The sequence below is a fragment of the Chenopodium album genome, chromosome 26 (assembly GCF_948465745.1).
Source record: "Chenopodium album chromosome 26, dcCheAlbu1.1, whole genome shotgun sequence".
In the NCBI taxonomy this organism is placed as follows: Eukaryota; Viridiplantae; Streptophyta; class Magnoliopsida; order Caryophyllales; family Amaranthaceae; genus Chenopodium; species Chenopodium album.
The window spans coordinates 5,889,649-5,904,274 of NC_137859.1; the positions used below are offsets into that span (position 1 = coordinate 5,889,649).

The 14,626-nt window shown below is 32.5% G+C and overlaps 2 protein-coding genes across 3 annotated transcripts; both read right to left on the bottom strand.

Annotated features, from left to right (window-relative positions):
• Positions 1-474: 474 nt before the first annotated feature.
• Positions 475-4,000, bottom strand: LOC145618010 (GDSL esterase/lipase 5-like). Its single transcript, XM_081672785.1, has 5 exons — positions 3,517-4,000; positions 3,158-3,279; positions 2,736-2,966; positions 1,131-1,386; positions 475-749 (listed from the first exon to the last, which is right to left on the bottom strand). Exons 1-5 carry the CDS (start codon positions 3,788-3,790, stop codon positions 496-498), a joined length of 1,137 nt encoding a protein of 378 aa, XP_081528911.1. The 5' UTR covers positions 3,791-4,000; the 3' UTR covers positions 475-495.
• A 7,237-nt stretch (positions 4,001-11,237) lies between these two features.
• Positions 11,238-14,328, bottom strand: LOC145618579 (ethylene-responsive transcription factor RAP2-12-like). Of its 2 annotated transcripts, XM_081673353.1 has the most exons (3): positions 13,951-14,328; positions 11,652-12,554; positions 11,238-11,526 (listed from the first exon to the last, which is right to left on the bottom strand). In XM_081673353.1, the coding sequence occupies exons 1-2, from the start codon at positions 14,231-14,233 to the stop codon at positions 11,692-11,694; spliced, it is 1,146 nt and encodes a 381-aa protein (XP_081529479.1). In that variant the 5' UTR covers positions 14,234-14,328; the 3' UTR covers positions 11,238-11,526; positions 11,652-11,691. The 2 variants fall into 2 exon arrangements, with proteins under 2 accessions (XP_081529479.1, XP_081529478.1); XM_081673352.1 differs by having other exon boundaries at positions 11,238-12,554.
• Between the last annotated feature and the right edge of the window lie 298 nt (positions 14,329-14,626).

Below are 14,626 nucleotides of genomic sequence, written 5' to 3' on the forward strand. Positions count from 1 at the left end.
CTTCTTAAATTAACAAAGCAATAAATGGATTTATAATATAAGCTGATTATGTACAATGTTACCGAGTGTATTAGTCAATGTTAATTGAATATTATCAAAGTTTAAAAATTCTCGTTTTAAGCTTATCTAACCCCTTGCTTAATCTTTCTTCTTGACAAGGAGGTGATCAAATAATTATATATAATTCGGTCAATGACAACTAATTACGTAAACGTATTAGGGTGGAAGATCTAAGTCAATCTCAATTAATTAAACAAAGTATTGTATAATTATTATCCTTGTACATCGAGTTTGTACTTCGAATGGGAAAATTCTAGACAAAAATGACTATAATTTTAATTAATTAGAGTTTGAGGTGCTAATAATTCTTGTGAAGGAAGCACGATAATATGTTGTAGACATGATAAAATTAACTTGTAACGCATAGACTAGTTACTTAATTGCAAATTTTGCTTTATAAAAGTAAATTGATCATAATGTATAAATAATATTATATTATGGTAAATGGAAGAGATTATTGATGGTATATGAAGAATGATGAGAATCATGAAGAACATAATTTTTGTTGCTCCAAATCTCATCTACAATTTGCTTGTTAGCCTTCTCCGTGTAATGCAAAGAATCCCAAAATATATGGTCATCCACATTATTGCACAACTCGTACTCTTTTACTGGTCTTTTTCCTCCACAGCTTAGTACTCCTCGAAATTTGCCCGTCCCACAACATGCTGTCTTCCCATCCTTGTACCCTAATTAAGAACCATTTACTCCATCAAAATAACTTAACGAGAAAAATGAAGTACATACGAAAAAATCAGGCTAGGTGATTCATTTAAAATTTGGTGAAATTGGCCTTAACAACAAGTATGCCTTATCCGTAAGGCTGTCAATTTATGGCACTGGTTGCACCCATTGTAAAAGTTGGTATTTTATCTACTACTCATAGGTGGTGATCTATTATGTATCCGAGGTATAGTTGATGCTGTTGAAGCCAATTTCACACTTTTAAAATTTTCAATCACCGATTGTTTTGACAATGTATTCCTCACAGTGTTAATTTTAAACTTTGTAATCGCCGATAGGTTTTCATTGTGCATATATAAAGGGCAAGGAAGAGGCTAGAGAGATACCGTATTTGGAAGGGTGGTTGACTCTTTGCAAGGTACTAGTGTAATAATCAAAAAGAGCATATTTGAACCCTGGTAACTTCTTTTGTAGCTCTTTTAAGCCTTGTAAAATAGCTTTGTTATGTAGCCTTATGTAACTTGAAACTTCTTTGTGACAGCCGCTATCTCCTTCTGAATTTAAGATTCTAAGGGCGGGTAAACAGCCCACTGGTGCCAAATTTAGAAACCCAAACTTTCTCCCACCTATCTTGTATATATCCTGCATAATCAAGAATTTTAATCTAAATTAAAAACAACTAACACGATAGATCAATAAGGATTCATACAAGGATTGATACCGTCTTTGAAACAATATTATTATAGCCTTAAATACATACGTAATAATTAAGTTTTTAGTATTTTCGAAGCATAATTAAGTTATATCTTATTTGCGTATGTAGTCTTACTAATGAAGCCGGGCCTTAATGTCTAAACATTGAACGTGTAATGGCAAGTGAGACAATTTTTTTTTGAATTGAAAAGGTAGCCTTTTAGTTCATTTATCATATAAAAGGTTTAAATATTATTTGCTCCAATGCATTTCGGTCCCAGATTATTCGAGCACATATGCTAATCACCTAAATATATGCTTCGTACATGACTCCAATCACATGTTGATCGAATGACCTATTTGTCACTCCTATATTCAATAAAGCTAATAACTTGATAGCTACTATGTACAAAATAATTAAGAGTAGTAATACAAAATGGATACATGTTTTTATAGTCACCTTATTTTAGCTATTGCTAGGTAATTTGGTCAATATTATACACTCGATGGAATAGCCAAATGATTTAGGTATAAATCACGTGTGATGGTAAAATAACAGTGTATTTGTGTAAGTCTAACAAGTAAACAAAGGTAGGGGCCTTTGCATATAATATACTTGTATTACCTTCATATGAAGTAATGTCAAAGTTAAAAATAAAAAAGGTGGTCCAAAAATGAGGTAAAACTTTAGTGCATCTCTCATTGTCATAGCCATTAATAGATGGGCCGCAAAGCAGCAGCCTTGAATGCCTCTCTTTCAGACTTTTGGAATGGTCCATATTATATTGCTCACTGCTATATATATTTTGTATGTGTTTTAGCTAGTCCCAGCTGTTGGAGATCTTGAGAACTTTTTACATGCATGGGCACCACTACTTTCGATTTTACAACTTCATCTTAATTTGTGCTTCAATTATTCCACATTATCTAAATCTTTGATAAAGTCAAACAAACCCCCCGTCTAGACATACAGTATAACAATACTCAAATATAGGGTAACACAAAAGATACTCTCAATTATTATGTATCACTCTGAAGGTCTTGGTCTAATGGTAAGACTCGAGATTTTATATTGATTTTATGATTGAATCTTAAACCAGCCACCTTAAACATGTCATTGGTCTATGTCAAATCATATGACTTTAGAAGAATATTCCAATAGATTAGGTGAGCTTCAATATAAGTTACAAACAAATGCATCATTCGTACATGTATAATAATCTTGTGTTGAAAATTTTTGTTATTAGGTAAATTCATGAATGATTAAAAAAAATAATATTTATAAAAAGAAAACTTACATTGACCACGGAAGTTATGTTGCTGATGACCATAGTAACATATTGAGATTTGGTGTAAGTAAATCGAGTTGATGAGTTTGTCAAGAAAAGGCTAATATAATCATTTGTGCCAATACCAAACAAATACACAGCCTTTTTTAACCTCCTCTTTGCTTTTTTATCTCCTAATTTGTTTTTAAACCATCTTTCCACTTTCTTGTAGTTTTTTAACTGCATATGGAGGTCAATAACCTGCCAAAATAATTCACATTAAACAAATAATAATAGAAACATACATTATCATAAATTATTCAAGTCAAATGTGCGGAAGATATGCTTACAATACTTAATTATATTGTAAAGATTACATTATATCATTATTAATAATAATAAAGAAAAAAGTTGAAGATGATTAAGAAAGCCTTGCACCCTACGATACATACCGAGCCTTTGAAAGTTTCAACAAGAGCACCACCTCCGGCAGATGCAAAGTTAACTCCATAGTAAAATCGTCGTTTGCCCGGTTGAAGGTACGGTTGAATCAATGGAAGGTTAGCACGCTCCGCTGAGGAAAATCGAAGGTGTTGGTAAGTCAAGGTCCGTTCAATTTTATTGTTGGATTATATTCCATGCTTCCATACATGCAAATGTAAAAACTAAAAATGATAATGGATGTTTATATTGACGACTTTTTGAACCTGTGTTTATGCACACTAGCTTTTTGAATACTTTACCAACTAAACTAGCATAGCTAGTATGCTTTGCATGAAATTTACAAAATTATCAGAAAAATATATATTACCAATAAAGTCGGAAATGACACGGCCATCAGAGAAACGCCCCGTGGGGTAGTGGAAGAAATTGACTCCATAAGGCCAAAAATTAGCTTGGTCAAGAGTAGTGGTATTGATATAATTGTTGTTGCCAACATCTAAAATAGAGTCCCCAAAGATGAACAAAGAAGTTGGTGGGTGGTGTTTATGATGATGATGATGGGATAAGATGAGGCAATTGATATTCGAGGGAAAGGAAATTAGCAAGACATAAAGAAGAGAGATTAGGCTTTCCAATAACATGGCTTGGGATGATTTTTGGTCCTCTAGTTTTTTTGGTTAATAAGTTGTTTATGTGTGGAAGTTGTAATGCCCCACTTATTCACATGTATATATTTTCAAAGCTAAGGTTCATGATTTTTGGTCTTATAATATTTGGCTAACATGAGTTCGACTAGTAGGTCATGTGTCATGTGAAATCAAGTTTGTATATAATAAAGGCACTTTCATGGTCAAAAAGAAGGGAAAGGGAGAGCTCTAGCTATGAATAGAAAGAACATGTATTTACCAAAACCAACTATAAAAGTAGATTATTTCTTATAATAGTTGACGTACTAAAAGGTTTGATGATTAGGAAGTTGCAATGAAATAGAAACAAACATGGGTTTGAATGTGATATGAATACATACATAAACGTGATCTTATAAATAAAAAATAAAATTATTATACGGAGTAGTATACAAAGAATAATATGGAGAATTAGTGACGATTTGCTTTAGGGCCTGTTCACATTTACTGAAATGAGCTGAACTGAACTGATTGGAGCTGAATTGAACTGAATTGAGCTGAAATGAATATTTTATGAGAGAAGGAAATTAGGAATTGAACTGAACTTCTGAACTGAACTGAACTGATTGGAGCTGAAATTAAGTAAATGTGAACAGACCCTTAGTTTATGCTAAGTATTTGTGTTTAAAATAATGATTATTACTATATTTAAGGGATATACATGGTGTCAAAGGATTTATTTGTATATGTATAATTATTCAAAATTGTTTGATGATTTGGCATTAGTTCATACTTGTATTACAAATGAACGTACTAACATAACCCCGTCAAATGGTTGAATTGAAGAGAGGCATCTTAAATTGATCGAAAGAGGTGAGATTTGAACCTCAAATTCAAAACTCATGCGAGCATCACTTGTTGCTTATATTTTTTTGCAATCATTCTCAGCTTGTTTTCAAAATTTTTTTTTTTATTATCTGGTGTACTCCTATTTGTGTATGTGTATTTACTTCTGTTCAAGGATAACCTTGTACTCCTTTCTATTAAAGTAATAACTACTACTTGATAAGACTAGTTAAATGTGGTGATTGGTCATTTTAAATAAATTGTTGGTTCATTATACGTACTTTTCTAGCTATTATATATAAGAAGTATTAGCCAAAAATTGATATGATCTACCTATAATACATAAATCGTTTTGACTTTTGAAGGTTTTCAATGCAAATATCATATGTATGTAGTATGAGTTAATAACATGTTTTTTTGAAATATAAAGCATGCATCACGTACAGTTATAGCTTAGATTTAACATTATTGAACTAAGGTGCAGTAAAATGACTTGTATTGTTGTCGCAAAAAAAAAAAAAAAAAAAAAAAAAGACTTGTATATCCGCAAATGGAATGAGAATATTTAAAATGGTGCTTACACTTTTGATTTGTTCAATAGTAAGACAACAAGTGGCATATTGGCATGCATCAATTGGATACTTTCGGCACTTTTAGAAGAAACTTACTCCAAATAATGGCTTCAATTCATAGGACATGAGATTGATTGCCCAACTAAAAAGATTGATTGATGGGTCAAACTCCTGGTTGACCCATTTAGTAGGCTTAACCCCCAATTAGTGATAAATCAGCAAAAGTGTAATCCTTAGTGTGTATTAACACCGCATGCTTAAGGAAAAAAAAATGTATTATGGTCCACTAGAAAAAATTCAAAAAAAAATACTTTGCTTTATCAAAGCCAATATTTCAGGTAAAAGAGTTATGAAACATATTGTTTCATTTATTCATATTAGACCAACGTGGGAATATTTCTTTTTCCACTCTTTCCCAAAGAATAAAGATCATCTTTCATTCCCCTTCCAAAAAAAAAAAAAAAAAAAAAAAAAATCATCTTTCATTATGCATTCTTGATTCTCCATTTCAATCTATCTCTCAATATAATACGAAAAAGTAACATATCCGTATATATCAAACATCTACAGAGTAATTTAAAAAATGATTACAAATATTATTGATACAAAACAAATAAAAGGGTCAATGAAGGTAAATCATACTCAATACGTAGATCACTAATGTGATCAACATACTAATGTCAAGTTGACAAAATAGAATATTTGAACCACATGTCACTAAAGTGAAATTTTACAATAAATCAGAAATCAAAGCTTTTTTTTTTTATACTCCGTACATAATTAAACCAAAAGTCAGAAGGAAAAAAAAAAAAAAAAAAAAAAAGTTGAAAGGAATATAGGAATTGAGGTGGTGGTTATTGCCACATTGTTGAGTCCCATCTCCCAAAACATTTGGCCATTATCCTCAAAAAAATTGGTACATGAAATGACAGAGGAGAACAAAGGCAAAAACCCACTCACATACACATCAAAAAGAAGTGAAATGAAAAACAAAGTGGCAACTACTAGAATGAATTGCGAATTTGTCAATAAAGCTGCTTTAGAAGCATGCAACTTAACCCAGACATTTTAAAGAGGGTTTCATCCTCCCTATACTAATAGATGTGTGCAGCATCACCTGTCACAAATTCTCAATTTTATACTTCTTGTATATATGATTGTAAGATTAACCCAAAAGCTTGTAACTTTGATTCAGCAAGTTAACCTAGAAGCGTATAATCGGCCATTCGATTTGCATTGATTGAATCACCTGAAATCATAATTGAAACCTAATGGGCTAGTGGTTGTTTTCTTTAAATCCATAACTAATCTTCTTGATTTTCTAGAGAAATTAAAAGGTCGGGAATTTGTTTGATTGATTTCATGTCCTCGTGAAGTCATGAGCATAGAAAGCAAAATTGATAGAGTATATAAACTGATCATGGGTTTCAAAAACCATCAGCTTAAGTTTTTGGTTGAGTGGTCCTTAATTTAACAAGAATTTTTAACTAAGATTTACTTCCCACAAGATGAGAAAACTTATTTACCTAATCCTCTAAACAAGTAAATTTCTCATGGAATTTTCAACTTCATATTCAACACAATTAATTATTACTCACTTCAATTCCTAGAATTGTAATTGGTGATGATGCACATTCAACAAAATAGTTTTACTCACTTCCTAAAATTTGTGACAGGTGATGCTCATTCACTACCTAAGCTAGTATATTCAATTACATTATAAATTAAGTTTAATTACTTTAAGTACAAGTTTGATATGCGCAGAAAGTTGAGACAAAGTAAATTCCAAAGTCCAAACTAAAGCTTATTGAGGCGTACAATGATTCTCTAGCTATACATGCTGCTGGATGGTGTTTTTAGTGCACTCATATTTTGAGTTAAATTGTGTAAATTATAATTTCATTATCATTCATTAGAAAATTTCATCGTCAATTCACCAAAAAAAATTCCAGGGCATATATAGGGAAGCTAATCACACAACAAATTATGTTGCAACATTAGGCCATTTACATCAAACCCATGAAGATATAGCATATAGTTCATTCTTATATTTTTCATAGTAAATTTCCCTCATATTTACCAACTTCCAGTGTAACTATTCTAAGTTACCAAAATATTTACTAACTACATCCCAAAACTATTATTCTCATCTCATTTATCAAAATATTTACCTACTCTCAAAACAATTATTATCATTTTATCTAATTTTAAAGTATTTCCTTAATAACCACGTAAAAATGACAAATGTAAATAACAATTTCATATAGGCTATATTTTGTGCAATAACACGGATACATAACAATATACTTCGTAACATATAAATCATATTATGACTAAATAAGCAAGCCAATTTGTCACACAATCTCACTGTTGGTTTTGTAGTATTGGGCTATTATCTGATTTCTGGCCCATTTCAAGCCCACCTTTCTGAAGGATTTAAGCCCATTTCACTTATTTCACTTATGGACAAACAAAGTCAATAACACAGCTCTTTATTTCAAGATGTAAGATGGATGCTTAATTGGACTTCAAGAATATGAATTTGTAACGCAGCAACGATGTATATTGAGCCAGCTGGTTAAAGGCATTAAAGCTAACCATACCTTTGCTTGTTATGTTTCATTTTGTCGGATTATTGACAAATGTACTTGTTAGAGATACGAGATATCGGAAAATATATCACACTATATCTCTAACAATACTATTTCGTGTTAATTTTAACTTAATCAAAATGTGTTTCCTCCTAATAAAACTTCATTTAGTCAAGAGGACAAAATATAATTAACCTACATATACGAGTATGAATAAACAATTAAAATCATTCTTAAGATTATGTGTTATTTGTCAAGTCTAAAATTATTAATTCTATTACGAGTAAATTATATTTGAAAATTAGTATGAAATATATACATTTTGTAAGTTAAATAAGGAGTAGTATTTCAAGAGTTCAGTTGATAAAGTTTTACCTCGGATTTTATAGGTTTGGGATTCGAATCTTGCTAGTGAGGATGCTTGGGTGAGGCTAAACCGGTAAACAAACCTAAGCTCCCTTGTCTTTATCTTAATAAAGACGAGTATTCTAAAATAAATAAATTAAAACCCTCGTGTTTTGATATTTTAGTCAAAGCGAGATTTCACGTTAAAATCAATTCTTTAGAGGTAGTCCACTTGGGCTATAATATGGAAAATCTTAACTCCATCTTTCAACGTGGAAATAACATAGTAATACAAATGGAGCTAACATTTTACTTTACTTCATAATTATATTTAAGTTAAATTAATTAAGAGGGTAATTAGTAAAACACCGCCATTATTATTATTAAAGCTTTATAAGAAATGACCAAAAGAAGAGTGGCCCTTATCCCAGATCGCCAGATGTCTTGGTTCTATTGTTATGGCCTTATCTCCCTAATGAGATAGAGTAATCTAATAATTTATTTATTTAAGGTGAAGTATCAAGAAAAATTGTGACTCTAAATGGTAGGTTTATTCTTTATAAAAATTATGACAATAGGCTCCACTAATCCCCTCAAGTCAAAGATATAACTAAAGTAGTATTGACACATATATATTTAAGATAATTATACAAGTATACAATCACCACGAATCTACAATTATGTTGATTAAGTGGAGAATTTTATGAATCAATTCCGAAATCTTCGAGTTTTGCACATCTCAATCACCACAATTATCTTTTACACGACTACAATTGAAACGACTGCAAAGTACCGCCATAAATATACTACCTCCGCTTTATATTATTTGCAACGCTTTGATATAAAGTAGAGAGGTAAAATATCTAATCGTTGCAAACAATATGAAATAGAGGTAGTATGTTTTTCCTATTACAATATCATCGCCTATATTTTCAATCGGAATTAGACATTTAGCAAGTCTCTAGAAATTTGTATACCATTTCTTGATCTCTTCACTTGATAGCCTTTCTAAGTATACCTAAACAAAGTACCCAAAACAAGGTAGTAACGCAAACTTGCAAATGTGTACAACAAATCAATGAGGTCCTCTCAAATCAATATTGAAAGGTTACTGTCATCATAAGCAACTTACTTATTTTAGACGGATGATTAATACGTAATTACTATTTCAACAACTACACAAAACCCTAAATGGCCCTCAATCATTAAGTACTCTATTGATCTAGAAAAAAATAATTAAATCAAAGAATCACATTATTATTTATTACAATAGTTGAACTATCACGTATGTACTATACATACTAGTAATGTACTTTATCTTATCAACTTCTATGATTCAATTATAATGGAAATACTTTGAAAAAAAGCTAAATCCCCATGTATTTAGGGATGAGGTTTTAACCTTTAGAGCAAGATTTTGGTTTGATTACAACTAAATTCTACTAATAGAAACCATTATGTGGTCGTTTTTAAATACTTTACGACCATAATATAAATGTACTCCGTATGTAGTCATTTGTTTTATTTGCTAAAATGTTAATGAACTCAATTTTTAATTCTTGTAGCGCACTTTTGTTTTATAAGAGGGTGTGTTTTGATTGCGTCTCCGTTTGAGTCATTATATCAAACAAGATTATGTAATAAAGACAGGTAGAGAGGCGAACCTCTTTCAATTGACACGTTTAGGTACGTACTTTTATAATAAACCACCAGACCAAGCCTTTAATAGGTAAAATGATTTTAAAATAAACATATTCGTCATTCATTATGTAACAGTTATAAATATATATATATATATATATAATTGAACAAATATGAAACGAACCCTCAATCTCTAAATTATGAGTGACATTTTCAGCCATCAAAACAACTATAGAATGCACTTGATACAATACTAAAATCTAAAATTTATTATGTTTCATTCCATCATCCCTATAAAGTACAACATTACACCATCTCATAAATGACCAAATGTAAGTATGTAACACTAAAAATTTAAGTCACTCCCATCCCTAATCCCTAGAAACACAAGGAACTAAATTGGAAGTTTTCCAATATAGAACGTCTGCGGCAACGCCGCAGCAAAGAGTCGGTCGACGGCACCGACATTGCAACCATGGCCTTTCACGTGAAGAATGGCTAGTATATTGGCCACAAGTCCATAACTCATACCCTAAAGAGGTGAATTCTCCGGCCTAAAGCTCAATTCAAATGAAGCCAAACCAATTCAAGTAAAGCTAAAATAACACCCTTCAAAATGGGGGCGATAACATCATACGTCCACTAGCAAAATGGAGACAAAAATGGGGGGGCCCTAACATATTCTATTTATATCAAAGACGTGACAATTGAAAATATTGCAACTTGCTAAATAATTTAAGCGTTACGTTTTATAATAGTACTAAATAGTACTAGTAGTAGAACATTTTAGTAGCAACTTGCAGCTCAAAGTTTGAGAGAGTTGTGCTAGTTTACCCCAACAATTTCCCAGGAACTAACGTGTTCCTTAAATTAGTAACGCTTCAAATAATGATTTCATTATTTCTACGTCTTGACAACTATACAGCAATGTGATACCGAGTATTTGCTAATACGACTTTAGGAAAATTTTACTTCTATTAATCTTTGATCTGCCTTAACGAGAGGATGATAAAATACATCTTTAAGACGAGATTAAAGGACCTAATTTCATTTTTGGTATCTCGGGATTTTTGCTACTCCTAGTATTCGTAAATACAAGCTTTGATTAAAAACACGAGAGATTTTGAAACACTATAAGGTATGGAGTAAGGGATAGCATCCGTAAATTGGATTTTAAGCTAAAGGCTCTATCTCCGGAGAAGAAGAAAAAAAAAATTGGTTTTGCTAATAGACATTCAAACATGGCAAAGATAGGATACCCTGATCAAATAGACAATGTTGCGTTTGTCCAACTACTTACCACCTAAAATTCTAACACCCAAACTAGTAAGCAATCTATGCCCAAGGCACTAGGGAAGATAGCTTGCCATTTTATGCAAGTAAGCAATCTAATGCAAGGGAAAATCGAGCTAAAGTCTTTCACTCGAACATCTACCCTTCGAGCCATTTCAGAAGGTCTCAATAATATGTCGGCTTAGCCAAACAAAATACATTATCATTCATTGAAGCTTATCCTAATGGCAGCCGCATTAGAAATAAAGCAACAAACCATAGTTTACGGGTGCAATAACAGACTGAAAGCAAAGGTTCAGCTTTCATGAAGTCAGGATAAACATAGCAAGTACATATTCTGAAACTTGAAGAGTCTCAAAAGCAAGAACGAACCTAAATTTACCTATGTACTCCCATATAACTGCAACTGCCCAATAAGACCACTACGCAATGTCATATTAAGTCACCTCACGAACAGACACTCCTGAAAATCGGACAAAAACAGATTCTAATCACCACCTCTAGATTAAAAATTAAACTCGAAATCCAAAGTTTGTTTCTAAATGATTTGGCGATACAAAGACTAACTGACCAGAGGTGGTAACTAACATGTTTTATTTACATAAGGTCTGCTAAGCGCACCCTTAGCTTAGAAGACTCCTCCAGGGAAGTCACCAAAGCTCCACAGCTCACCTCCATTAGATGCATCACCTCCAAGAAAAGCTTCAATAGCCCAGTTCTCATCAAGGTAAGGCGTCTCCAAGAGATTCAACTGGGATTCAAGATCAGCATCGGACAGCTCCTCAGACAGGCTCTTTCCGCTGTTCTCCTCAACAGGTACAGCATCTCTTGATGTCAATTTCATCCTCTTTGCTGCATTTCCGCTGTCGTCACTATCAAGAGCAGCTGAGAAGAATGAGGATATCTCTGGGGTTTTTGGGCCGTTCTCTCCCCAATAGAAGTCAGAGCAATCAAAGGAGTTACTACCTTCATCTGAATTGAAAAACAGATCGGTACCCCCAGAAAGGGAGTTAAAGGGGTTGACTGCTAACTCTCCCAGAGCAGGCATTGGGTTCGAGTACTCAAACTGATTAACTAGCGGCTTCTCCTCCACAACAGCAAAATTATTGTAATACTCATTCTGAGCATTGTTCATGATATTGAAGCTCTGGTTCATGTTCTGCATTGGAGCAGGAGAGGCTGTCTTGGCAGCGGGTTTCTGGGCGCGAGCTTTAACAGTGCGCCTAGGAGCAGCAGCTGATACTGGGGTTTCCTCAGGGAAATTCACCTTGGCTTTCTCACCACGGATCCTGCGTGCCTCAGTATCATATGCTCTAGCAGCTTCTTCAGCAGTGTTGAATGTTCCAAGCCAAACTCGAACACCCTTCCTTGGGTCACGGATCTCAGCAGCCCATTTGCCCCATGGACGTTGTCGGATACCACGATACTGGTTCTTTCTCTTTCTCTTGGCGGTTTTCTCAGCCTGGCTATTGAACTCCACAGGCTTCAGTCCTACAAACATCAGAGGAATGACATAATAAGCAAACACAGAAGCCAGCAAATTTCCGGGTAAAACAAGATTAAACAAAGTCGCAGTAACAGTAAATCAGAAAACATATTAGTCAGACCAAAATTTCCTAGAAAGTTCAGCAAGATGACATTAATCAGTCACATGGTAAGTAAGTCCTGTTGAAAATTGACAACAAAGTATGAAATTTTATAAACAGCTGATCATTTCAAATTCATCCATTCTACCAATCGAGTCAATAAGAGCCGTGTAGGAATTTGACAACAGCAACAACAATAACAAAGCCTTATTCCTGAATTTCCGAAAGGATGGGATCGACTACATGAACCAAGAATTTATCTCAAGAGAGAATTGTCCACAAAAATACTTTTTCCATCAAAAAATCTATGAATTCTATCTAATGCTATCTATGCTCTTGCAAAATCATTTTCACCATATTATTTTTTGTTCTCGGTTAATTTAGTTCATCTTCCCAAATTTGATACACAACAAAATGGCTAGTAATTTTTTTCTTCCTATAAAAATTCTTCTACAACACGCACACAAAGAGGCCAAAAAAATCAACCAATCTATAAATTCACATCAACCAAAAAACAATTTATCAATCAAATTGAACCAATTTCAACAAAGATTACTTCTTTTTAAAACAAAAGGCATACTGTATATATCATGAAAATGATATAAATAATGATGGAGATTTCCAAATTATTAATAATACTGTAATTATTATGATCAAGAAAATTTGTTAAACATCAAAAGTTAAACAACCCAATTTCAAGTAACCAATTATGCAAATACAAATAGAACTAAACCCACCAACCTACCTAAAAACCCACAAATTTCAAGCAAATAATCAAGTAATTTCAAAGTTGTAAATTATAAGAAATAATACTAAATAAAAATAATCATGAACAAATGTCGTGAATAATTATATAAATTCCCAAATTATAAATCAAACCTATTATTACATTTAAGGGAATTAGCAAACATAATCAAATGTAAAACAACCAAATTCAGGCAGCCAATTAAGCAAAAATACAAATTGTAAACTAAACCCACCCACCCAAAAAAAAATTTCCACAAAATTCAAGCAAATAATCAAGCAATTACAAAGCTGTAAATTACAAGAAATGATAACCCATAAAAATAAATAAAAAAAAAAAACAAATAAATAAAATTACTACCCACCTCACCTACCCTGAGTTAAACTGAAATTAAAACTTCAAGAACCCAAAATTTTCTATCTTTTTAATCAATCAAATAATCATCAGCATTTCCCACAAAAATTCAGCAACCCAGATAAATTTCTAACCAGAACAAGAACATGAAAACACTAAAAATAAATTTAAAAATAGAAAAAAAGGGTAAAAAGGAGCATACCATTAGAAGATTTGGGCTTAAAAAGGCCAAAAGAAAAGGGTTTAAAGTCAGGAATGATAGAAACGTCATCATCAGATTCATCTTTAAACTCAAGAAAATCAGCCTCAAAAGCTTGATCAGCAATAGCATCATCATCTTCATCAACAACATTAACAGTTTCAGATCTCAAAGGCTTGGAATACCCACTAACACCCTTTTTCAATTCAGGCCATAAATAATCAGAATTCAGACGATGAGATCTGCCGGCCGGAATGAAGTCGGAGATTACAGCACCTCCACACATGATTAATTATTTTTCTCTAATTAATAAAGCTTGAAAATATTATTACAAGGTTTTTAATTTTTGGATGAATTGGTTTTTGTGAGATAAATAAAATTAAAATGGGTGTAGAAATGAAGAAGTGGGGTTATTTATAGGGCAGGTCAGGTGTGATGTCAGTTGTGATTATAGGACAATGGATTGAGATGGCTTGTGCCTTGTGGTATGGTAAGGTGTGTGGCCACCTTGTGTCCCACTTTTTTTATTTTTGATGAAAACGTTTATTTTCGATAATAACTGATACAGTCAAATTTTAAACATTTGTAAATACGCTACTTTGACCTAAATATAAGTGATTACTAGCTTGTTATATACACCCGGGTATGTCGTATATCTATGTGTATTTTGTTCTCATTT